The sequence below is a fragment of the Lipophrys pholis genome (assembly GCF_963383615.2).
Source record: "Lipophrys pholis genome assembly, chromosome: 6".
Lineage (NCBI taxonomy): Eukaryota > Metazoa > Chordata > Actinopteri > Blenniiformes > Blenniidae > Lipophrys > Lipophrys pholis.
This window is the reverse complement of record NC_137629.1, coordinates 21,103,042-21,125,287: the sequence shown is the minus strand read 5'-3', so window position 1 is coordinate 21,125,287 and position 22,246 is coordinate 21,103,042. Positions and strand designations below refer to the sequence as shown.

The 22,246-nt window shown below is 42.3% G+C and overlaps 3 protein-coding genes across 7 annotated transcripts; 1 reads left to right on the top strand and 2 right to left on the bottom strand.

Annotated features, from left to right (window-relative positions):
- Positions 1-921: 921 nt before the first annotated feature.
- rnf44 (ring finger protein 44) lies at positions 922-11,509 on the top strand. 4 transcript variants are annotated; one of them, XM_080465976.1, is made up of 11 exons: positions 922-1,280; positions 4,731-4,923; positions 5,148-5,370; positions 5,522-5,641; positions 6,314-6,487; positions 6,618-6,779; positions 7,953-8,068; positions 8,350-8,437; positions 8,593-8,714; positions 9,018-9,117; positions 9,219-11,509. In XM_080465976.1, the coding sequence occupies exons 2-11, from the start codon at positions 4,817-4,819 to the stop codon at positions 9,279-9,281; spliced, it is 1,275 nt and encodes a 424-aa protein (XP_080322102.1). In that variant the 5' UTR covers positions 922-1,280; positions 4,731-4,816; the 3' UTR covers positions 9,282-11,509. The 4 variants fall into 4 exon arrangements, with proteins under 4 accessions (XP_080322102.1, XP_080322100.1, XP_080322103.1 ...); XM_080465974.1 differs by having other exon boundaries at positions 955-1,280; positions 5,522-5,689; XM_080465977.1 differs by lacking the exon at positions 922-1,280 and adding an exon at positions 3,192-3,659.
- A 2,390-nt stretch (positions 11,510-13,899) lies between these two features.
- Positions 13,900-18,866, bottom strand: faf2 (Fas associated factor family member 2). Its single transcript, XM_080465699.1, has 11 exons — positions 18,781-18,866; positions 17,932-18,000; positions 17,473-17,607; positions 17,207-17,283; positions 16,978-17,116; positions 16,785-16,870; positions 16,601-16,692; positions 16,317-16,494; positions 15,680-15,851; positions 15,431-15,574; positions 13,900-15,209 (listed from the first exon to the last, which is right to left on the bottom strand). The coding sequence occupies exons 1-11, from the start codon at positions 18,841-18,843 to the stop codon at positions 15,027-15,029; spliced, it is 1,338 nt and encodes a 445-aa protein (XP_080321825.1). The 5' UTR covers positions 18,844-18,866; the 3' UTR covers positions 13,900-15,026.
- A 1,461-nt stretch (positions 18,867-20,327) lies between these two features.
- pin4 (protein (peptidylprolyl cis/trans isomerase) NIMA-interacting, 4 (parvulin)) lies at positions 20,328-21,954 on the bottom strand. 2 transcript variants are annotated; one of them, XM_080466345.1, is made up of 4 exons: positions 21,828-21,954; positions 21,565-21,635; positions 21,000-21,119; positions 20,328-20,505 (listed from the first exon to the last, which is right to left on the bottom strand). In XM_080466345.1, the coding sequence occupies exons 1-4, from the start codon at positions 21,862-21,864 to the stop codon at positions 20,347-20,349; spliced, it is 387 nt and encodes a 128-aa protein (XP_080322471.1). In that variant the 5' UTR covers positions 21,865-21,954; the 3' UTR covers positions 20,328-20,346. The 2 variants fall into 2 exon arrangements, with proteins under 2 accessions (XP_080322471.1, XP_080322472.1); XM_080466346.1 differs by having other exon boundaries at positions 21,565-21,632.
- Between the last annotated feature and the right edge of the window lie 292 nt (positions 21,955-22,246).

The window sequence follows — 22,246 nt, the reverse complement described above, 5'->3', positions numbered from 1 at the left end:
TCTTGCACTTTTTATGACATTTTGGGTCGGGCATCTTTGTTACTTCCTCTTTCCACTGTTAGGGTGAGTATCATAGGTTTTGTCACGGGGCCCCATGAAGCTTTCTGGCGCCCCCCAGGGGCTGCTAATTTTGTAAACCACTGCAGTTGGTGTAAATTTGCTATAATCAAAGTATATTCAACATAAAAAAAGAATTTCAGCAACAGTACAGGCAGCTCCTGTGTACTGGCTCCCTGGAGCTTTCAAAAAAAGGTATTGTAAATAAACTTTTATTTTCATTTTTATTTTATTTGCACACTGATTTTTTTTTAAAAATCGTCTAATCTCAGGCAAAATATGGTTAAGTCAGTCAAGTTTAGAGGAAAATAGAAAAAAAGGAAAAAATCAGAGGGAAAGAAAGAACAGGGGAAAAGAAGACAAAATGGAAAAAGATGAAAAAAGATTTTTTTTAAAAGAAAGACAAGAACTCAAAGAAAAAGAAAAAGACAATAAGGCAGAAAAGAGAAAATTTGCTAATAGTACAGCTAAAACTTATGTAACCTCTGGGAAACATAATGTGGCTATAAACAGCTAAATAGCTAAAGAGTTTAAAACAGCCAAGATGTATAAAATAGCTAAATCGGGAACAGCCTTGGAAAAAAATATATATATATAAAAAAAAAGAAGCCATGACAGCTAAAAAATGTAATAAAACGTATCTGAATTGTACCTGTGACACTTCATTAATGAAACCTTATTTTTTGTATTTACAGCATTTTATTAAATGTTTTTTCTGATAATCACCATGTTTTGCGCCTCCAAATTACTGTTTTTTAGTAGAAAATCGTGAAAACGGCATTTCTGGTCATAAAAGTTGCAGAACCCTGGTATAAGCGGACCTTGAATTTTGGAGGCAGACAGACACGCTTTGGTCTGTCCATTACGGTAAAGATGGCCGCTCGCCGTGCGCTCTCTGCCTGCAGAAATGGGGGTGTAACAGGGAGCTGCAGACAGTCAAAACAACTCCGGGGCTCGATCGCCACGACCAAAACCGAAAAGGCGACGTGAACTGTATTAATCTCGGGTGTTACGAAGCCATACACCGGCACAACATTCGAACCGGATGCGCTGACAATGTGAGACTCGAATGTTTAGCACCTTTTTTTTTTTGCAGCAGTGGTGAAATCCACGGAACGTTCCACACGGGAACAGCTGACCGTAGGATGCCGCACTTAGCCTGACGAGATGTGAACATTACGAGGGAAATATCAGCGATCAGATGGTTGCACGTTAACAATCAGGTAACTACTCTCCTCCTCTCGCCGTTGCTCTGTCCGGGGTGAATTGTTGAGGACGTGCGGTGCGTTTTAATCAGAGCTGCTCAGACGGCTTGTTGTGGCTGTCATCCTGCTCAACCTCCAGCCCCTCCTTGTTTCGCTGCCACCGAGTGCGACGTTGTAATGTTTACATTTAGCGTATGTTTGCAAACAGCTGATCCTCTCCTTAGTCAGCTGTTCAGCCGCTGCACGCATGGGGACGCATGCAAAGAGATCTGCTCTGCACGGATACTTGCAGCGAAGCTTCCAAAACACACGGAATTATTTATTAACGCTTCCTGGATACGCTGGGCCCGATGGACACGCTTTTTGACACAAAACAAAGCTTGATCATCTGCGAGTGCACTGTCACATAGTATTTGTTTTCTGGTTGCGTTCAACGGCGTGCAAGACTAAAGCAGGAAATACAAATGTGGCATAAGAGCGGATAGCAGTGCTCCTGGTTTGATCATGCAATATTATATAACCAGAGTCTACAGTAGGACACAGTGGCCTCCAATGAGAATCAAAACAGACTATTTGCAACAAATGGCTTTCCGACCTCAGGGAGTTGGTGCGAGAAGTTCGCATCACTTTTGTAAGTTATTCTTTTCAAATTATAGTGTGCACGCTTGGTGCAAATCTCTACACACGCTGGGAAATGTGCTTTTTATGTGATGCTGGAGATGGGTGATCACTGAGTCTTGAGGAAATGTAGTTATTTTCCATACATGTTATAAGCTAAAGCAATTTTATAAACCCAATCAACAAACATATCCAAAACAGTACTAGCATGTATACTTTTATACAGCATACTCTTACTGGATTATTACTGAGACGTTATGAAAAGGTTGCATGAAAAGGTAGCTTCCATCTATGTGTCTGTGGCCCGTTCTTGGAACAGCAAGCAGAAATTGGGGTAAGAACCCACATATCAGAAGTAATGCAAGACGAGACAATATAAAACAGGTTCCTGGTAAGGTTAAAAAAAAAAAAAGTGTAATTTAAAGTGTTGCACTTTAGAAAGATCCTGAGACTCATTTTTTTTTTTAATCCAGGTGTAGTTTAAACTGTGAAATGTCTACTTTAAATGTCAATGTCTTGATTAATAAACCCAAATCTTGGGTCTACGTGTTGTGTTTATTTATTGATTTCTTTCTTTCTTTATTTTTACAATGACTGCGTATGTTTTAAAGAGTCCAGGTTTGGTTTAAAAAGTCTGAGTCATATGTTAAGTTTTCAGGCCTCGCTTGAAGAGTTTGGGTCACATTTGGGTCTGTGTCTGGCTTGACAAGTTTAGTGTTTAGTTTAGTGGGTCCATGTCTTCTTTCAAGAGTTTGTGTTCCTGTTTAAGGGAACCGTTTCCCACCACTTTTTACTTCCAGAGGATGTTAAAGAGATTAAACAGCAGAATGGTTCAGTGTGCATGAAGTGATGTTGGCCTCTTATGAAAGATTAATTCTCTTGTTATCCTAATAATGGATACTGATCGATGAATGTCAACTCAGTGGAGTATTCACTTAAATATCAATCACGAGTTGATGCCACGGTGGAGATGTACTTTTCTGCTTTGCAAGGCCCATGTGGTGGTGGTGGTGGTGGGGGCGGACTTGTTTATAAGCTCCATGTAATAACAGGAACTGCTTGTTTCGATACATTGTTGCCAGAGCTGCTTGTTTTGATAAATAGACTTCACTTATAACTACATTAGAGCCAGAGTTGTTTGTTTTGATACATTTTGTGTAGGTACAGTTGCTTGTTTTGATACATTTTGTGTAGGTACAGTTGCTTGTTTTGATACATTTTGTGTTGGTACAGTTACTTGTTTTGATACATGGTAGCCAGGGAAGTCTGGACGTCTAGTGTCTGTATTTGCTGCGCGCTGATTGGCTGTTCGGCGCGAGGGGGCGTGCCTTCGTCATAACAATGCATTTCAAGGAACACACACGCGCCAAGGACTGTTTTCTGTCGCTCCGGAGCTAAACGTCGCCTCTCAGCGCGCCTTGAACCGGATCCGTAGCTCCGTTACCCGCTGCCGGTACCCGAGGTGACGGTTTCTGACGGGTTTATGGCGGACCACCGGGCACCCTATGCTGCGGCTGAGAACGTGTGTTAGCTGGCTAACGTTAGCAAACAGCTACCGCCAAGTCCATCGGGAGGGGACGTTGTCCAAAACTGTGGAGAGGCTGCAGTGCGGAGGGTTACCCGTGAAGAGCGCCTCGTGTCGGACGCTGGCGGACGGTTCGAGTCGGTTACGTGCACGGGGAACTTGATGGGAAGCGACATTTCGGGAGGCTGAAACACCTGCCACCTCCCTCCACACACACTCCCCTTTCTCATCGAGGAAGCAAACTAGCTAAGAAAGTAAGACGCGGGTTTTGTTGCAGCCCGACTCCTCGCTAAACCCGACCATACTAACACTGTTTCTCGCTCCGTGTGCCGCGTTAACTGCGTCTTTCTTTACCGTGTAGCCGCACGCTGGCGAGCAGCAGCAGCAGCTCCCCGCCGGACAAAGCGTTAGCCTAGCCTGGCTAAAGTTAGCTGCTCTCCTTCAGCAGGGGACATCGGGTTTTAAAGGAGGCTGCCTCGAGCTCACCGTTTCCTCATATCGTGGAAGAATTGTTGCAGTGTTTTGCTGGCCACTCGTGTGGGGTGGTGTGTTTAAAAACTGTAGCCTCGGAGAGTTTACGGCAGTGAGAGGTTCCGCTCTCCTACCACGTCTTTTGTTGTTGCTTTGTCTTTGGAGCACATGGCTTTCCATGTTTTTGTTCGGCCAGGCTACAGCGACCCCTATTTATCACGTCCTCCGATGTATAGCGTTTTAATTACCCTGCCACAGGGTCTTATAATACTGTGTTACTACTGTGGTTAAACTCTAAATGTCGCCTATAACAACTGCTTTCTATATAAACTAAGGTTTATATGCTTTTATTATGGAATGTGAGTCACCATTAAGAAAAAACATTGTTATTGTTTTGAAATTATATGTGCAAACTGTTTTTTACTGGCAAATTGTTACTCGTCACCATAAACCATAATCAAGGCTTTTTTTCATGAAAACAAACTACTGAGATCAGTGAAACAAACAAAACAGGTTTAGGAGCACATGTGTACAACAAAAAAGTTTTAGCCATTCACTTGTTTTGTGTCATTTATCAATCCTCAATTCTAAATAATTTCTAGCACGGTTAATTGTAAAGCTCCATAATTTAAATAAATGAAGTTGTTGCGAAATGATTTTCTAAATTTGTAATACATTCTCTTTTTACAATCTAATCAGTGGGTGGTGTATTAGATTTCATCCAGACATCAACTCTGATAAAGTTCATGGCATTCAAATTGATGGAATGTTTCTAGTTATTATCTGCATCATTTCACTTTATGTTTTTGTCATAAAATGGATTGATAATATGGTAATTTGTGTTTTATCTGCAGGGTAAAGACAATCAGAGGCCATATACAAGTGCCTCCACTGTACGGTTTCATTTACCGGGGCCTGACTCGTCTGCACGACGTCACCAATGCGACCATGGGAAATAGCAGTAAATAGGCTGCCACCAACAGCCCCCTTAAACCCGAGGAGCTTCCTTGGAGAGCCCTGCAACGCCCCAGTGCATCTCAGGAGAAGGTAAAGTGTGTGCCCTGTCCTTTCAATAGGTTTTGAGTTCTACTGTGTAACTTTTAGGGTGAGTCATATGTACAGTGATGTCAAATTTCTTAACATTTATTTATCATTTGTAATTTGTTAATACAGCGTGATGGATTTGGGGTGCAATTAAGGTCTTAGTATGAAAGCCAGTTCCAGTCTGTTCATTCTGAGTCGCGCTTCAGCCTGTGGTGATTGTTTTACAGCCCACCGGTGAGGCGGCAGTGGGGGCAACGAGACAGACCTGTGTTCCACACTTCCCCGGTCCAGGATGAGAACTTCCATCATCTGCTTTTCTCCCAACATCACCAACAGGTTCCTTTAGATGAGTCCAGACAGTACAGCCACACCAGCACACCACCACGCATGCTTCACCCTGCTGCACATCTGCCCCAGCAGAGCCCCATCATGGTGGATCTACATGAACAGGTAGGAGAACACCTTACGGTTGAAGGGTTAATGTGATTGATGACGCATGACTAAATGTAAAGCAGTGCAGGGTCTTGTGTAGAAGTGTGTCCTAACTATGAATACTGTGGAATCACCCTATCTCCCCTTCTCCCATGTCTTTTCCTCAAAGATGCACCAGGGATCAGTTCCAATATCATATACTGTTACGACGGTGACGACCCATGGATTTCCCATCCACACCGGGCAGCCCCTTCCAGGGTGCAACACTCAGCAGCTCCCAGCATGCTCGGTAATGTTCAGCGGACAGCTCTCTCTGCTCTGCTGCCTTCCTCCTCCTGTGAGTTTGAAAAGGAAGAGCCCAAATGTCAGTGGCATCCATGTAGCACACCATACCAGCCATGCAATTTGTCACTGTTCATTTCTAACAGCCAAGCTACTTGGATTTGTAACTTAATCTTTATCTTAGCTCAGTAATTACACACACTTAGACAATACAGCTAACACTGTCTTTTTTTTGTTTGTTCTTTTGCTGAGGAAATGCTCATTTTTAAATAATAGTTGGTTTTGCTGTAAAGGCCTATTTATGCTCAACACGTGAACCTTTAAAACCTAACAAGATGCCCGGGAGAAATAATGGTGTAAATATGCTTGTATGTGTGTGCAGATTCAGGCAATTTTTCCTTGAAGAGATCCAGAGATCGTTGAAAGGCTCTGTTAAGTTGAGCTTTGCGCATAAATGGGCCTTTATGACGAATCAAACTGGTGTTGTGCCTGTATTGTCTGTGGTGTGGAGCTATTCAAGGCATTGCTTTTGTTCACTACATGCTTAAAACATGCTTTCATTGTCTCTGCCTTATTGTACCTTATGGTTCAGATGCTGACTTTCTTCATTGGGTTGTTTTAAATTCCACTTGAGCTTAAACTGTCTGTTTTCTTTTCTGTTGTTGTTTTCTCTCCGCAGCTCATACAGGCATGTACCATGCAGCATATACCGGTGTCTTATCAAACCTTTCCACCCCTGATCTCCAGTGAACATTTTGTATTGCACCCGACCCCATCCGTGCCCCCCCACCAGCCGCCGCACCTTACTCCTTTGAGCCAGTTTGTCCCTTTACAGCCTCAGCACCCACGCATGGTGAGTAGTTCACTGCCAGAGCATATTTTAAGATGTAAACACTGGATATATATATGTATGTGGTAACTATTTGACCAGTTTGTACACTGCATACTCGGTCTGACCAATACCTGCCTCTCTGTCCTGTCAGCCTCTACAGAGGGTAGAGAATGAAGTTGACCTAAGAGGGGACCAGCACCCATTAGGTACCTTCTCCTACCCTCCCTCTCATCACCCACCAGCGCTGCCTCCTTCTCTGCCCCTACAATATCTTCCTCAAGAGCCTCTGCATCAGGAGCTTCCCTTTGGAGTGGTAAGAGAGCCTCTCTCTTTTACATCGCTTATTTCCTGAGGACCGTGTCGGTGCACTCAGACCTTTTACTAGCACTACCGGCTTCAAACACCAGACAGTGATGTTGAGTACAATTCAACTAAAATGTTCATTGTATCAAGACTTCCAGCTCAAGCATCTATACGATTAATTATTTTAGTTGCAACATTGCACAATGTTTTTCCGATGAAATTTCGTGTGCCTAATGACCGACTAGTATCCCCCGAATACTGCCACTACGAAGCAAGTTCAAATAGCCGACACTCTCTCCCACTCTAGTTAATCCCCTCTCCACGCCAGCTCATGCAGTACACACCCATTTTAAACTCCAAAAATGCTAGAGAACTTAAATGCTCACAGTTTGAAATTCTCAAAAAAGAGGAAAAAGCTGTTTCAAATGTGGGCAGATGCAGAAATGTCTTAAGTTAAAGTAAGTCTGGAAGTGAAGGTATGGCAAAGCATCGTGGTGTTAAAAAAGGACGACTTATTGTGTGTGTTTTTCATTAAAATCCTGTCCACATTGAGTAGGAAACTTTTCACAGGTTCTTTTGCGATTGTTGTTAGAAAGGTTTTGCTGAATCATTGACAAAAGTCACAGCACACTTTTCCGGAATTTTCCACCCATTTTGATGTGCCTCTTGCATACGTGCTCCCAACAGCATGGGAGTAATTACGCAGAAGAAAAATATAAAGATTAAAAATAAACAGGGTCCTGGGATAGTGATATTTGCACCTTGGCTATTTTATACGCAGGCACACACAATTATAGCGTGAGTAAGTCTTTAATGGGACCATTTCAGTTTTCTGCTTCTGTTAAGCAGATAAAAAGGAATATTCCTGGCATAATGTGTCTCTGAAGTTAACACCATTGACACGGAAAGTTGGAAACTGGTGATTACTGTATCTCCGGTACTGCATGAGTGGAGTATTGGCTAGTTTCCAGCAGAAAATTTACCAATCAAAAATGTTATAACCTTAGAATGTTTAACAGTATTATTCATTCATTCAAAACGTACTCATTATATAACCTCTAACTGTGGCCCTTTGGAAGGAGCATTCGTATTTTTTAGCCTGATTTCATTGTAAAATAAAAGAGTTGGAAAGGCTCGATCACTTGAATGACCCAAGTTTTCCCTGGTTTTTCTTTCTTTGCAGCCATATCCCCACATGCTGCCCCGGCGAGTGAGTGGACAGAGATATCGGTTGCAGCAGCCTCTCCCCCCTCCTCCTCCCCCTCCATCTTATTACCCAGGCTTCCTCCCTTACTTCCTGTGAGTACCTGCATTTATAAGTACCCCATGCATGACATATCACTATATAAATGATTTTCTATGTGAGCGTTGTAGTGCCAGAACCATCCAGCCCAGTTCAAGTCATCTTTATTTCCCAAAAATGAAGCGCTGGTGTTTGTTAGCATGTGTCTCATGTTGCACAGTAAAGTTTCTGCGATGGAGGAGATGTTTGCTCATCAGATCGATGTCTCTCTTTCCCTCTCTCTCTCTCTCTCTCTCTCTCTCTCTCTCTCTCTCTCTCTCTCTCGTCTTCTGCTCAGGTCAATGCTTCCTGTGCCTCCTACGGCAGTGGGTCCAGCCATCAGTCTAGACCTGGATGTTGATGATGTGGAGATGGAGAACTATGAAGTTAGTACATTTGGCCACATACATAATGAACAGTTTCCAAAGTCTTGGTGCTGTTTCTTTTTTTCTTTCTTTTTAAAGAAGCACAGCTTGAGTTTGACAGTTTAGTAAATCTGCTGCCCAGACATGAACATTTCCACGTCTCTGTCTCTCTACAGGCATTACTGAATCTGGCAGAAAGGTTGGGTGAAGCGAAACCACGCGGACTCACAAAAGCAGATATAGAGCAACTTCCATCCTACAGATTCAACTCAGAGAATCATCTATCTGAACAAACGCTGTAAGCCTGCTTTTCACCTTTCACACAGTGCTCGCATACGGTCCTCGCATGTTTCTGTACAGAAAATCGTTTTTAATTGCTCCATTGGACCAAATATAATGTCATTAAACCCATGAGGACATTTAAGAAGCACACTTCTTGGCACTTTGTGCAAATGTATTTCTAAAAAAATAACAGAGTATATAGATACTCTGTTTTAGTGTGCTTATGCAAGGTCATAGGATTCTTTTCTTTACTAATCTGTATAAATCACATGACGGTGCAGTTTATAAACATCCTTGTCATTTGTTCTTCTCTCCTCAGGTGTGTTGTGTGCTTTAGTGACTTTGAGTGTAGGCAGCTACTTCGGGTATTACCTTGTAACCACGAATTCCACGCAAAGTGTGTGGATAAATGGTTGAAGGTGAGTGGAGACTGCAATCAGACTCTTGTTTAACTTTTGTTTTCGTGTTTCCTGCTTTTATCCTAAGTGTTGTTGTTTTTTCTTCTCGCGTGACTTTTCAGACCAATCGCACTTGTCCCATCTGCCGAGCCGACGCCTCGGACGTCCACCGGGAGGTGGAGTGAGAACTGTCTCTGAGTGCTGAACTGCAACGCTGCACACAACCAGAGTCTTGTCCCAAAGCTGGGGACCCCTGCCACCTAACCTGTGTCCTCCAGTAAATATAGCTTACGAACCCACTACTCCCGCCCCTCCTTTGAATAATAAGCAATCCAGGATTGTCTCTGGAGCCTGTTGTACCTCTGCTGTGCTTCATTGTCCGAGTCTCATGAAACCCACTGCCTACTGCAGCCTATAGCCAGAGTTCTGGGATCGCCAGCCAGTTCTTTCTCTGCCCCCTCGTTGCAGATTCCAAAGATTTTCTCCCTACAATGCATTATTTGCTGCTTTTGTTTACAGGGTTTCATTTTTTAATTTTTTTTCTTCTTGATCTAGTGGATTTGGTTGCGGTGTTCATGAAATGTGGGAGTCCTGCATAGGAAGAGATGGGTCGGGAGCCTGGAGGATGATAGGCTGGACACCTTGTGCAATTAGCAGAAAAATAATAGGAGTACTTCGACATGGGTATCTGTGCTTGGAGGCGACACCTAACCATCATAGATGCATGTTTGTGTAGGTGTTGGGCAAAGTGACTTGTTAATAATGTATGTTCTGCAATAAGGTATCTTTCATTTTTAACACTTTTACCCCTTGTTTTAGACTTTGCCAATGCTATTGTGAAAGTGTGACTTGCTGTGGTGAAACGCAGATTCTGTTAAAGCCTGAGGCTATGGACTGCAAACGGTGGGACACCCAACTGTGAGGCGCCCGCCCCGGATAATCGACCCCGCAACACAGATCTGTACAAAAAGCAGTCATGGATTAATGGACTGCGTCTTTTTTTGAGGTCATCTGGCATAACTGCACAAGTGCTACATCCACCCTCCACGTCAGCATTGTTCCTCCGGCAAGTGTGTGCGTGTGCATATTGTGTGTATGTTTGTCCTGTTCACAGAGCCAATGCATTGTGTAACCACTGGATACAGGGCAGCATGCTAGGATTTGCATGAACTCTTGATTCAGACTAGCAATATTTAAATCAAGCATTGCCACCAAAATGATCAAATTTAAAAGAAAAAAAAAAAGAAGCATACTAAAAGAACTGCTTGCTTATTCAGAGAGCGCCACGAGGGGAGGCTAAGCATGTGGTTCCACCCTGACTGTGTTTTGAGTATGGGGGGGTCCTCATCCGAAGGCTATGCTGATGCCATAGAGCTTTGGAGGCCTGTGCAGAAAGCAATATGTGCAGTGAGTGGTGAGTTTGAAATGAACATTTTTCTTCCTCTTTTAGGAAGACTGGGCTTTTTATTTCTTTGTTTATGAGCCAAATCCAATATACAGATATAGCCTACTGTTGAAGATTTCAGATCTGCCTTTTTAATGACCTTGACAAGCACAAACCTATTACTAATCCTAAAAATACTTTGTCATTTCCACCTGTTTTAAAAGTATGCCGTTGTTTTGCTTTCTTTTTTCCTTTCTTTTTCTAAGGTTTATTTATTGGTTTTATCTTCTAGAGGAAACACATTGAAGGAAACGGTTGGAGCACTAACAATGTTTGCGTACGGTATGTGTTATAATCTGGTTACTCGGTCAGGTCATTGTCTTAGGCCATGGTAATGGTGTTGTAAAAGAGAATCTGTATGTATAGCTTCAGTGTGAATGCTTTTAGATAAATGTTTGAAGACAGAAGAATGTTGAAAACACTCGTAGAAGTCACTGGTGACACTCCACGTCACGCCAGCTGTCTGTTTCTCCACGGTGTCAAGAACAGGCTTTACATGACAGAGCTGGAGTGTTCGGTAGAGTAGAAACACTGTCAGACTTCTAGTTACCCTGCTTGTGTAAACACACACACACACTCACACACAAAAAAACAACAAAACAAAAAAAACCAGGATATATTTTGGGTGGGGGGTAAAAGAGATGTTTGTTTTTATTTCTTTGGCTTTAGATTAACTCTTAACTGCCCCAGTAAGCACTAACAGGCAGTTGTAATCTTCGCTTTTATACGTGAGGAGATCTTGCCTTTTTCTTTAGATTCTTAAGTGAATGTGAGTCTTTGACGTGTGCCACCTTCAAGAGAAAAAAAGAAGCCATTTAATGAGTTAAACCCACAGCTTTGAGAATTAACCTATGTGTACATATCTATTCGCTGGCATATATTGTAAGTTTAAAAAAAAAAAAAAAAAAAAAATCACTCAGGGCCTCTCAGTATATGAAAATAAAGGATAACAGTCCATTTTGAATGGAAGGATGCCATGTAAAAGGGTATATCTGAATTTAGTTTGGTCGTTTTCCTTAGACCATAAATAATTTAATGTAATCAATTATAATATGTTTTGTCTGAAATAGTAGATATTACATCATTTAAAGACAGGCATGCAAGGAAAAGAAAAAAAAAAGATCAGTTAATATGTTATTATTCACTGAAAAGAGGCAATGTACACTGCAACTCATTACAAGTGTATTCTACAAACCTGTTTGACTTTTGTTCTTGTATCCAGACCACATGTTCAGACATAGCGGTTGTGATCCCTTCTTTCTAAACGTGCCAGACGCACAGTATCCTACCTAATTCACTCCCAAATCTACTTCAGAGGTGTTTTGCATGACTTTAAGAGAAAAAAATAAACAAAAATAACAACAAAACAAGTGTGTTAAGTGGAGGATATCTCAAAAATCTGACGGGGACCTATTTAACGGTGCACAATATGCATGCTTGTCGACCAGATCCCAACTGATTTTTAGCTCTAGTTGGCTTTGGGTTCTGGGGGTTTGGATCTTAACGCTCAGCTGATAACTGCCATGCATTGTACTGCACACATTTGTAATAGAACTGAATGACTACAAGATTTTATTGCGCTAACTTCATTTTATAGAGAAAAGAAAAAAAAAAGTAAAGAAAAAAAAAACAACACACACACTGGTCTTGAATCCAGAAATTCTTACATACATTGTGTTACTGTTATTGCCCTAACGACTGAAAAATGACATGCTCTGAAACTACTGTAGTTTATCAAAAGCCATAGTGAAAAGGTGCTAGATGTTCTGCTTTTAGGTATGAAAACTCACTTGCGTGAATGCAATAGTTTGTCATGGATCCCATGTATTCTTCAAGCATGTTATACCGATACCCCTGAACAATGTCAGTGAAGATCAATATAGTTTAAGGGAATTTAAAAAAAAAAAAGAAAAGAAAAAAAAGAATTAAAGAAAGTGTTGTCATACTTATTTCAGTGTAGTACTGTATCTGCCTATCAGGCTCTTGCTCTCAGTGTATCAATATCTTAAAATGTATTGTTCACATATAGATACCTTAATTCATGTTAATGTTAGCACTATTCTGTTGGAGTAAATATTTAATTGACAATATCCAGCTACCCTATGAAATAAAAGAGAACCTCCCATTAAGGCCTAGGTAATGAGGTAACTTTTAATGACAACTGAGAATAGAGTCTTGTAGTCTTTCTGTTAAGAGTTATTGAATAATCTCACAGCTTGTGTGGTGCAACAAAAAAAAGAAAGTGTTCCAATAAGCAGCTAAAATTTATTTAGGATTTGTGATTGATTGCTCCGTAGATGCCATTTATTGTTTACCAATGATTTGTTTTTGTTTTTTTTCTTTGCTGTGGTGGGATAGTGGTTTACTGTTCTTACTCTCCTTGGCCTCTAGGGGTCCTTGCCTGAACACCAGACTACCCACCCACCAACAGAGCCAGGGGCATGTGTTCTGTGTTAGGCAGATATTTTGCTTTGGTACTTGCACATTTACAGTTACCTCATTTTTTCCATGTTTGTATTGGGGGAGGGCCGGGTGGGGGGAGAAAACAACTAATATATATTATATATAGGAAATGGTTCTTTTTAATGTTATAATTTTTCATTCCATTGGAATCATATTGTTTGTAGCATTTAACATAACTAGTTAGTGTATTATATATACATCTGTATACTGTTTGAAATTTTTAAGATTTGTACTTTTTTTAAATGAAAGTTGCTAGTTATGCTTTACCAAGTAGTGCAATCATATTTCTTTTTCAATTGTTGTGGCTGATTTGAGAGGGTTGTTCACTAATAAATGTATGATGTATACCAATATCACACTCGTCTCATCTGACTGCCTGAGAAGTGTTTAAATGCAGCGCTTTAGTTCATGGCGTGTTAAGTGAAAGATTGGAAACTTGCCTCAAAACCACGCTTATAGCAAGTGAGTGTATTAAAGTATGGATAAGTTTAGTTTTTTGGCATTTCACTGTGTTTTATTGTAGTCATTTTCCATACCAATTCTTTTTTGTGACAACATACTCTGCACCACCACAAAGACAAAGTTGCAGGTGACTATGGCGATATTTAACTGGTCCAGCCCACTCGAGAGGAAATTTGAGCAGTATGCGGCCCTTGGAACTAATCTCCCATCGACGTGAATGACTTCATTCTTTCACTCACCAAACTCACTCGTCTTCCACACCAGCCTTATCGGTGACAAGACGGCTGCAGCTCATCACACATCACTATACGCGGCCACGTCACGGGGCAAACGCACACAGATAATAGTGATCGACAACCCAAACAAGCGTGGCTTCTCATAGCACACACCCTTGTGCAGACACCCCAGAAAAAGCACATTGCCACACACTTGGTATGTTCTCAATGAACCCACGTTTTTAAAAGGTTTTTAATTTATAGTTGGAAAATTACATCTTTACATGAGCCCATTTGGATGTTACAGGCAGAACAGGCATCTATGAGTAACCACAGGCACACTATGGGCAGACTCTTTACTATACTAGATAACACCACATGTAAAAGCTGTGGTGTCTTGTTAAATATTTTGTTTTAATATAGATTTTTTTTTCTTCTTTTTTTTTTTTTTTAACCTTTAGCTTTGAGGCAGTCTGCTTTACATAGTAACCAACCTGCATTTGGTCATTTCATGACACAGATGAAACAAACAAAATATTGTCAATTTGGGGGTTTTTTTTTTTGTTTGTTTTGATTTTAAATATTTAACTTATGTACACATCATGGCTCATTTAAAACAGGGTTCCCATATCTCCTTAATGTCCTAAGTCAGCAGCCCACTCCTTGGAGTTGTGCTCTCCAACCGCCGCAGCACCAAACTGGTGTCAGGTGGATTCTGCTGTGGCTGGTCCACGGCGGAGGAAGCGCTCGAGAAAGACGGCGTGTTGAATCAGGACAAAAAGATACAAGTCTGACAGAATGAAACTAAAATTAAAAAAATAAAATAAAAATAAAATAGCAAAGGTTTTGACAAGTTCATAAAATGCACTAGTTTCCATTTGGTGTCTTCGGTGTTCATGAAACCGAAACCCATTTCAGGAGTTACGTCAGGGATGTGGTTCTGGTTCTGCAGAAAGCTGCTCAGTATATTTAGTGGATGAATCATTTGTTGCTGCGACAGTGATTGGTGAGAAAGGACAAGAATTAAACTGGTACCAAGTACAGATGATTAAAAACAGACCTTGTCCACAGAAGATGTGAAGATGAGTTCGAGGAAAGACTTCAAGAAACATTTATTTGATAAATTTCAAGACTTTCCAGGCTATTGGGAACCCTGTAAACACAACCAAACAAGGATTGGATGCAGGGTGGTTTCATCTTTCTGGGTTAGGATTTTATCTCAATGATCCCTTATGCATAACAGCCATTTAACAAAATAAGAATATGAAACAAAAAAAGTAAGGAAGGGGCGAGAAGGTGGCCGCCAGAGGAAAATGTGTTTCCACGTAGGAGAGGTATGTCATCCATTAATCGTCCGTAAGATCCTGTACAAAAAGGACCTCGGAGCGGCTGAGTCCTGTCTCTTTCAGTGAGGGGGGGTTGGGCTGCTCTTCGGTCGGAAGGCAGGGCAAGACTCGGCGAGGGAAGTTTGTAACTATCTGAAACTTCTCTGGAGTTTCTTTCAAGGAGAAAAGGAAGTCGTATATTACCTGTGAAAGGAAGCAGAGGGCAAATCAGTCAAATGAGAAATATCAAATGTTGTAAATAGTCTGAATTCAATTAACCAGTTTTAACAGAAGGACGTGGAAATAAGTCAAACCAGATGACTTTTTATATTTATAGCCAATAATCATTGCTGGATGAAAACAATTAAACACAAATGTCTAAACTATGTGTGGCTCAATCGGAGGTTGTGAACAGCAGAACTTACCGTCAGAGACTGACTGAACAGGAATCGTCTCTCGACCCGCGTGTCGTTGGGCAGCTTGAACACTATTTTAACACTTTCTGGATCATCTGCTGGCGGCTCCGGGGGAAGACACTCCGACTTCCGCTCCTTCTCCTCCTCGAGGGTCTTGAGGACACAAAGTGACACAATGGATCAAAACAAGCAGACTCTCTTATGTGAGGTGACGACTGCTCCCTTTACAAAAAGGCTACGGTGTTGTCGTGGACTCACTTGTCGTCGCCGCTCCTCGGCGAGGGCGCTCTCTCGGACCTTCTCCTCCTCTTGCCTCCGCTGCTCCTGCTCCTCCCTCTTTTTCCGCTCCTTCTCCTGGTCGGCTCGGAGGGAGGCGAGGTAGGCCTCGTCCTGCTGCTGCCTCAGCACTTGGGTCTGGTTCCTCTCCTCACTGAAACACAAACATGTGTATTCTACTGCACGCCAACAATGCAAACGGGACGTTGATCATGGATTGATTGAGCGTCTGTGTCAGCGGACATCCTCAGTGGAGTGTCCAGTCGTGACGACACATCTGACTGGTACGCTCTCAGAGACAAACGATAAACACTCCAAAAGGTCTGCCAGCTTTACTTCAAAAAGACCACTGTGCTCACTCTTTTAGCAGAATATGAGCGTGTTGATACACTCAAGTGTAAACACGAGGAAAAAAAAACTATAAAGAAACTATAAAGCTGAGGTCATCGAGCACATCAGTTCACAATCAGGAAGGAGATTCTCCTTCACCTCCAGCTCAGGATGAAGCTGCCATGGTTCATTAAATACAAGTATATTAAAGCAAAGTAATAGAAGCAATCCGAAATCTCTTTCAGCTATAATTCTTCCATCAATCAGTGTAGTAATAGAGTTTCTGTACCGCTCAAGGCGCTCCGACATCAGATATGTTTGGTTGGCATCCATGATGAAGGTGAGCTGATTGATGAGGTCCTCTGGCTGGATGAGTCCCTCGAGGCGGCCCACCACTGTCATTTTACGGTCCTTTAGCATAATCATGGCCAGGAATGGGTAGGTGTTCTCTCGCAACGCCTGGGACACTGAAACACACCAAAACATGGAAGAGTCATGCAACGCTGCCAAACCTCATTGAGCCTTTACATGAAGTGATTTAGTGCTGGGTCACTAAACAGTGAACTGGTGTACCTCTGTAGCCCTCAGGCTTGCTGGTTGAACACGCCCAGAAGAGCATCCGCGTGTTGAGGAAGGTGATGACCTCTTCCGTACATAACGTGGAGCTGAAAGAAATGACAGATCACTACAATTACAAATGTCTTTTCAATGTATAAGGAGTCATACGGAACTGAAACAGCACTTCAGCGGTATTTACCGGCAAAACTCGTCGGTGTCTTGATGATCATCCCCGTGAAGGTACACTAATAGGAAGCGAAGCTCCCGCTTGGCATCATTGAGTGCCTGAATATATCACAGCAAACAAGGGGAAAGATGACACTTTGTCAAACGTATGAACGCGGGTGCAGAGAGCAGCGTCTGCCTCCGTTTCTAATCCTCTGAAGACTCACCTGGCTGTATGTTCCCTGGTAGAATACGGGGTGTGACCGACCGTACTTCTCCTCAAAATTATGAATGAAAGACACAACATCACCGACAGGGTCTGTCACACGACCACGAGGATCCGGCCTGATGAACCGCAGGGCAAACCTTGAAAATAACCAGAAACAGAGGCATGAGGGTGATCCATTACTTTGCTTTAGCAGCAATAAAAGGCTTCAATCGGTGTACCATAGCTACCTGAATATGTCCAGGAGTGTGTAATATGTAAATCTGAACGGTAGCATTATCAAGTAGTAACTCCATCCTAGTAATCCCTAGAAAGAAATATCAATCTGTTACAAACCACATCGCAGATAGAGAGGATGTAGTGTTTTTTTTAAATGCTGTAAATATTTTGCGAGTATTTCTTCCATAAACAATAGGAATCACAACATAGAGGCATGGGAACGCAAGAGAGGAATGTGCGTTATCAAGGGATCGACACAAACTCCTGCAAGACATACCCTGGGCTGTGGCCTTGACACGATGTAACTATATACTCTATGGTCTGCTGTATTGACTTGAAGTGGTCTGGATGGTGGAGGGTTAAACACACTGGGCACTCCTTCCTGTTCATTGAGTCTGTCTTGTACTGCAGCCTGAAACACACGTACACATTTTAAAGCATGGTCACACCGTGTTCGCGATCTTCTCGGGCATAAAAAGGATAACCAAAACATGGCTGTAGTTTTGTAATTTGTGGATCAGTTGTTTGATATTCAGGCGGTCAGAAAAGGGCTTTATAAACACCCATGACTAAAAGATGGTATTTTGCACAAAGGCAGCTGATATGAATTAGTGTGATTACGAAACAGAAATCAGATCATATCTGGTCATACCAGTAACTGGTGATTGCAGCTCTTTATCCATGCTTGCACCGTTTACTGAAAACAGTCCTGACAAATCCTGTGAAGCAGATTTACCTCAATGTTCCAGTTATGTTGCTCTAATGTTCGGCGACATTGGTCCATTGACTCCAAACCGGTTAGGTCCTGTAAACACGAGAAACACAGTCAGGCTGAAGACCTCCAGTAAATCAGGGACGCGGAAGAGGTCGTTTTCGGTGGGATTTTTATTTATTTATTTTTTTTCCGGGTAGCACCAGAGGAATTACAGTGGGAATGAGATGAATGAACAACGATCCGGTTGGACGCGGCCTAAAATAATGTAAATACATAGAAGAAACAACTGGTCTGGCCCAGCGGGGGCGGTAATAAACCTTCACAGAAGCGATTCAAAGAAAACCACAATATACTCATTCAAGGCGGAGCACTTTTAATAACGCTCGGATGAACACCAACAGTGGCCTCGCTCGTTTGACGAGGCTGTAACAGTCTCCAGGCTGGTAAACTTCCCTGACTACCTCGGCTGCTATCGTTAACTCGGAGCTGAGCAGGGAGCGTCAGTGGAAACCTTACGCTAGCCAAGTTAACGATGAGTCACATAACACGTTAAATACGCGGCCCCGGTGGAGCCCGTTAACTGAGCCCGGCCGTATCCACGAATGTGAGAACCGTATGATAATCGATAAGCTGTTTTAAGTCTCCCCGTGTCTCTGTGGAAGTGGACCGACTTGTTCGCTAGATTAGCTCGCGGAGCTAGCCGCTAACGGTAGCTGTGGCTCAAGTTGACGGTGATGTTGGGGGACTGAGCAAAAAGCCCCCAAACACGCCCCACTCCGCCCGAACACAGCGACTCGCCGCCGATGGGGACGTGGAGATGCGTGAGTGTTTGAACGGCACCGTGTTAGGTGTGAAATGTGGACTGTCTACCTGGAATTGGAGGAGTTTTTCGGTCTGCGCCTGGGATAATTCTGGCTCCTCTGGCGCCGCCATCTTACCTCGCCAATCATCCAGCAAGGCGTAACGACGTCAACCGTCTTTTCCTGAAGCTGCAGCCGCGGAGGCGTTCTGTGCGGGGTGCTGCCCCCTGGCGGCCGGGAGGGCACTGCGCCACTACTGAACAAAATATACTTTATGCCACTTTACAACAAATAATAACACAACAAGAACTGTATATTTAGTTTGAATTTACAGTGTTTCATAGCTACAATTAATAGAATAGAATAGAATAGAATAGTATAGAATATCTTTATTAATCCTAAAGGTAAATTCTTGGAGCATAGCTCCACACAGAAAATTAAACAGAACAACTCACATGAAATTTTAAATATCAATACAACAGAGTAAACGCAAATTAGCAATATTATATATTATCATATACAGGGCTAAGCCGTGACCGGTATAAGCATAGAAAAATGTAATTAACAGAAAAACACAACCGACACAAACCTCACATGCATGTTTTTGGACTGCGGGAAGAAACCGGAGTGCACGGAGGAAACGCAGGCACACACGGGAAGAACATGCAAACTCCGCACTCAAAACCACTTCAGCCTGTGTACTTGAACCCTGACCTTCTCACCGTGAGATGACAGCAATAACCGCTGCCCCACCATGCAACTACCAGTGATCCATGTACTATATATAGAGAATCAATGGGCCACTAAATTAACTTTACTTGGCTAGTAGGAAGCTGCCCTGTGGTGTACTAGTTCTCACTCTAGGAATCCGTGAGCCTTTCTGTTTGGAGAGTGGCTGTCAGGGTACTCATTTCCAGTTATCCCACGGGTGCTTTACACTATATTGGACAGACATCTTGTGACTATGAATGACTTTTGTTCTCAGCGAAGTCATCGTCATGTTCAAAAAACACTTATGTGGAGTTGCCAAAATGATGCCTGTTGTACTGGATCTCTAGCAAAGGTGTACTGCTGGTGGTGAAATGTGGTGAGGATACTTTCCTGGCAAATTCAAAATGTCTTAGTAGCAACTGAGTGTCCTTCAAATGCACAAGTCAGTGTTGCAAGTAGGGTTGTACATTGTCATAAAAATGGCTGGATTGATCCTGATCATCAGAGAGCTTCAGGAACAGCAGCCGGGAAGCCAACATGATTTTTTTATACGGCTGATTTTTAGACCTCAATCTATCACAAGTGCAAGAGACAAATAAAAGACGTGGAAATCAACATTTACACTTTAAACATTTACTCTGTCAAACAGGCACAAGAATCCACACCATAGTCTGTATTTCATGAATGAAAATTCATTTATTTGGCCATTTTGTGTAATGACTGCCACCACATTATCAAACTAATAGTGAGAAGTCAATGGATGCAAAGGATAATATTCAAAACACATTCACTGTAACTGATTTGTTAGTATGGTAGTGTACAATATCCCACAGCTGCGCCATTTTCTTTACTTATTTGTAAACATTTTACAAAATCAGGAAATCACAAGTGGAAGCGATGTTTGAATCTTTGTTTGAATGCACAGTTATTTTTTGCCTTCTACCATAATGATGTGGTAACCAAATTTTGTCTTGACAGGCGGGTCTGTGTACACAGGTTTATCCATGGAGCTAATAGGCAGGGCAAACGCTGCTTCCTGGAAAGGTCCAACCATCGATCCTCGTGTCATCCACCCCAGATCACCCTGAGAGAAACGCAACATATGGTCACAGAGCAACAAAAAGCCGACAAACAGAGGCGACATACAAAGTGATCTTGTGAGGAAAAAAAACCTTTACTGTTACAGTTTCAGTTCGGGGGAATATGTAGGTCCCAGGCCGAGATGTGATGTCGAATCTTGTCTGCACGTTAATAAACGTAACAACTCAGATTTACCCTGCAGACTGGGTGTTTTACTGGGTTAGCTTGATGAGTAAACAACATAAAATAGCTTTGTTGAGTGACATGGCAATAAAAAAAGTAATATTCATCGATATCGGATTCATTTAGAAGTTTATCTTATACCGCACAATAATCATCTTGTGTGAGTTCTGCGGCAAACAGGGCTTATTAAAGATAATTCTGCATCAATGGTTTTGAAAAGCCTTTTGGGGGAGTTCAGATCTCTTGTAATAACCTTCTCTGTGCTACAAAAACAGTAATCATCAAAAGAATACACATCATCGGTGCATTACGTACTCCTTGTCTGGCTTTGTCTTCACTGTACTGCGAAGCGACTTCACTGAAACGAACTCCAGCTTTAAGTTTCTCCATCGCTTCCATACACTTGCCGTGTTTTTCACAGAGGACGTGTCGTACCTGGGGAAAGACACCGGACACTGAATCACCGTTTGAAAAGTACACAATGACAGACGTGATCACTATTGTACATCTCACAGACGCATCATGACTGGCTTCCTCATTTCTGGGTCTCAGCACGACGATTCGTGCACCGAATAAAGTGTTTTACCTAAAACAAACAACTTGAAATATTTAGCCATCTTTCTTAATGTCTTTACGTTTCCTCCCCCCCCCCCCCAGAATTGTGTGAAAAGACTATGTGACGACATGTTGCACACAATGATTTACAAGTTATTTGAAGTGTTTCTCTTCATGACTGGCTCTATTCATCCATTAACTCCCAGCTCATTATCACGGGGGAGGGAGGGGGGATCAGAAAATTCCAACAGCTGAGTTTTGTAACATTTCCTGCATTGTGCCATCCTGGATTTCCCTGCAGCTGTGATCAGAGTATCCACGTTACCTTTACTGAGGTGCCTCCCTTTGGGCCTTTTTCTTTCTTGTCAGCCTCTGCGCCTCCCGAGGCGGCTCCTGCTAAATAGGATTCAACATTAAGTCAAACATTTAATGAGAAAAAATTGAACGACTCTGCTGTAAAACGTATCATAACATAGAACTCAAGTATCATTACAAGGAAGTGTGCAGTGCACTTATGTCCAAATTACAACAGATTTTAGACAAATACGACATAACGCAGAACAAAAGTTAATGTTGTGCATCACTAACCTTTACCGCCCTTGCCACCTTTTCCCTTTGGTGGCATTTTAACCGAATTAAAGACAAATAATCAACACTGACAGAGGAATAACTGCTAGCATGTGCTAATGCTATGTTTTGTTGAGCATGCGCAGACAGGCGGGGGTTCTTCTACGGTCATTATGGTTGCACTGCAGCCACTGAACGCCCATAGCGCCACTTAGCGGCACGAGAAGTGTTTCACAGCCACAACTCAGTCCAACACTGAAAAGAGACCCACAAGTGCATAGAGTGAAAGTGAACAGCGAATTTACAATGTTTGAAATATTGTCAAATACAATTAAAGGTCGTTGTTGAAAACCGTAATCAAATAAACTCGCAAAATCTCTTATAAACCAGCGAGCTGTGACTCATTGACGGTGAAGTTGAGGGGACTTTAAATTGTACCC

What these genes read in the sequence shown, in the direction of transcription:
- faf2 (XM_080465699.1), bottom strand. Translation starts at nt 18,843, where the DNA reads ATGGCGGCGCCAGAGGAGCCAGAATTATCCCAGGCGCAGACCGAAAAA. An exon ending in AACATAACTGGAACATTGAG is followed by an intron (nt 17,608 to 17,931) that starts GTAAATCTGCTT and finishes CGTGTGTTTCAG; the next exon opens with GCTGCAGTACAAGACAGACT. An exon ending in ACCAGGGAACATACAGCCAG is followed by an intron (nt 16,871 to 16,977) that starts GTGAGTCTTCAG and finishes TGATATATTCAG; the next exon opens with GCACTCAATGATGCCAAGCG.
- rnf44 (XM_080465974.1), top strand. Translation starts at nt 4,817, where the DNA reads ATGCGACCATGGGAAATAGCAGTAAATAGGCTGCCACCAACAGCCCCC. An exon ending in TCTGCTGCCTTCCTCCTCCT is followed by an intron (nt 5,690 to 6,313) that starts GTGAGTTTGAAA and finishes TTCTCTCCGCAG; the next exon opens with CTCATACAGGCATGTACCAT. An exon ending in CATCTATCTGAACAAACGCT is followed by an intron (nt 8,715 to 9,017) that starts GTAAGCCTGCTT and finishes TTCTCTCCTCAG; the next exon opens with GTGTGTTGTGTGCTTTAGTG.
- pin4 (XM_080466345.1), bottom strand. Translation starts at nt 21,864, where the DNA reads ATGCCACCAAAGGGAAAAGGTGGCAAGGGCGGTAAAG. An exon ending in AGGTGGCAAGGGCGGTAAAG is followed by an intron (nt 21,636 to 21,827) that starts GTTAGTGATGCA and finishes AATCCTATTTAG; the next exon opens with CAGGAGCCGCCTCGGGAGGC. An exon ending in AAGACAAAGCCAGACAAGGA is followed by an intron (nt 20,506 to 20,999) that starts GTACGTAATGCA and finishes CGTTTCTCTCAG; the next exon opens with GGTGATCTGGGGTGGATGAC.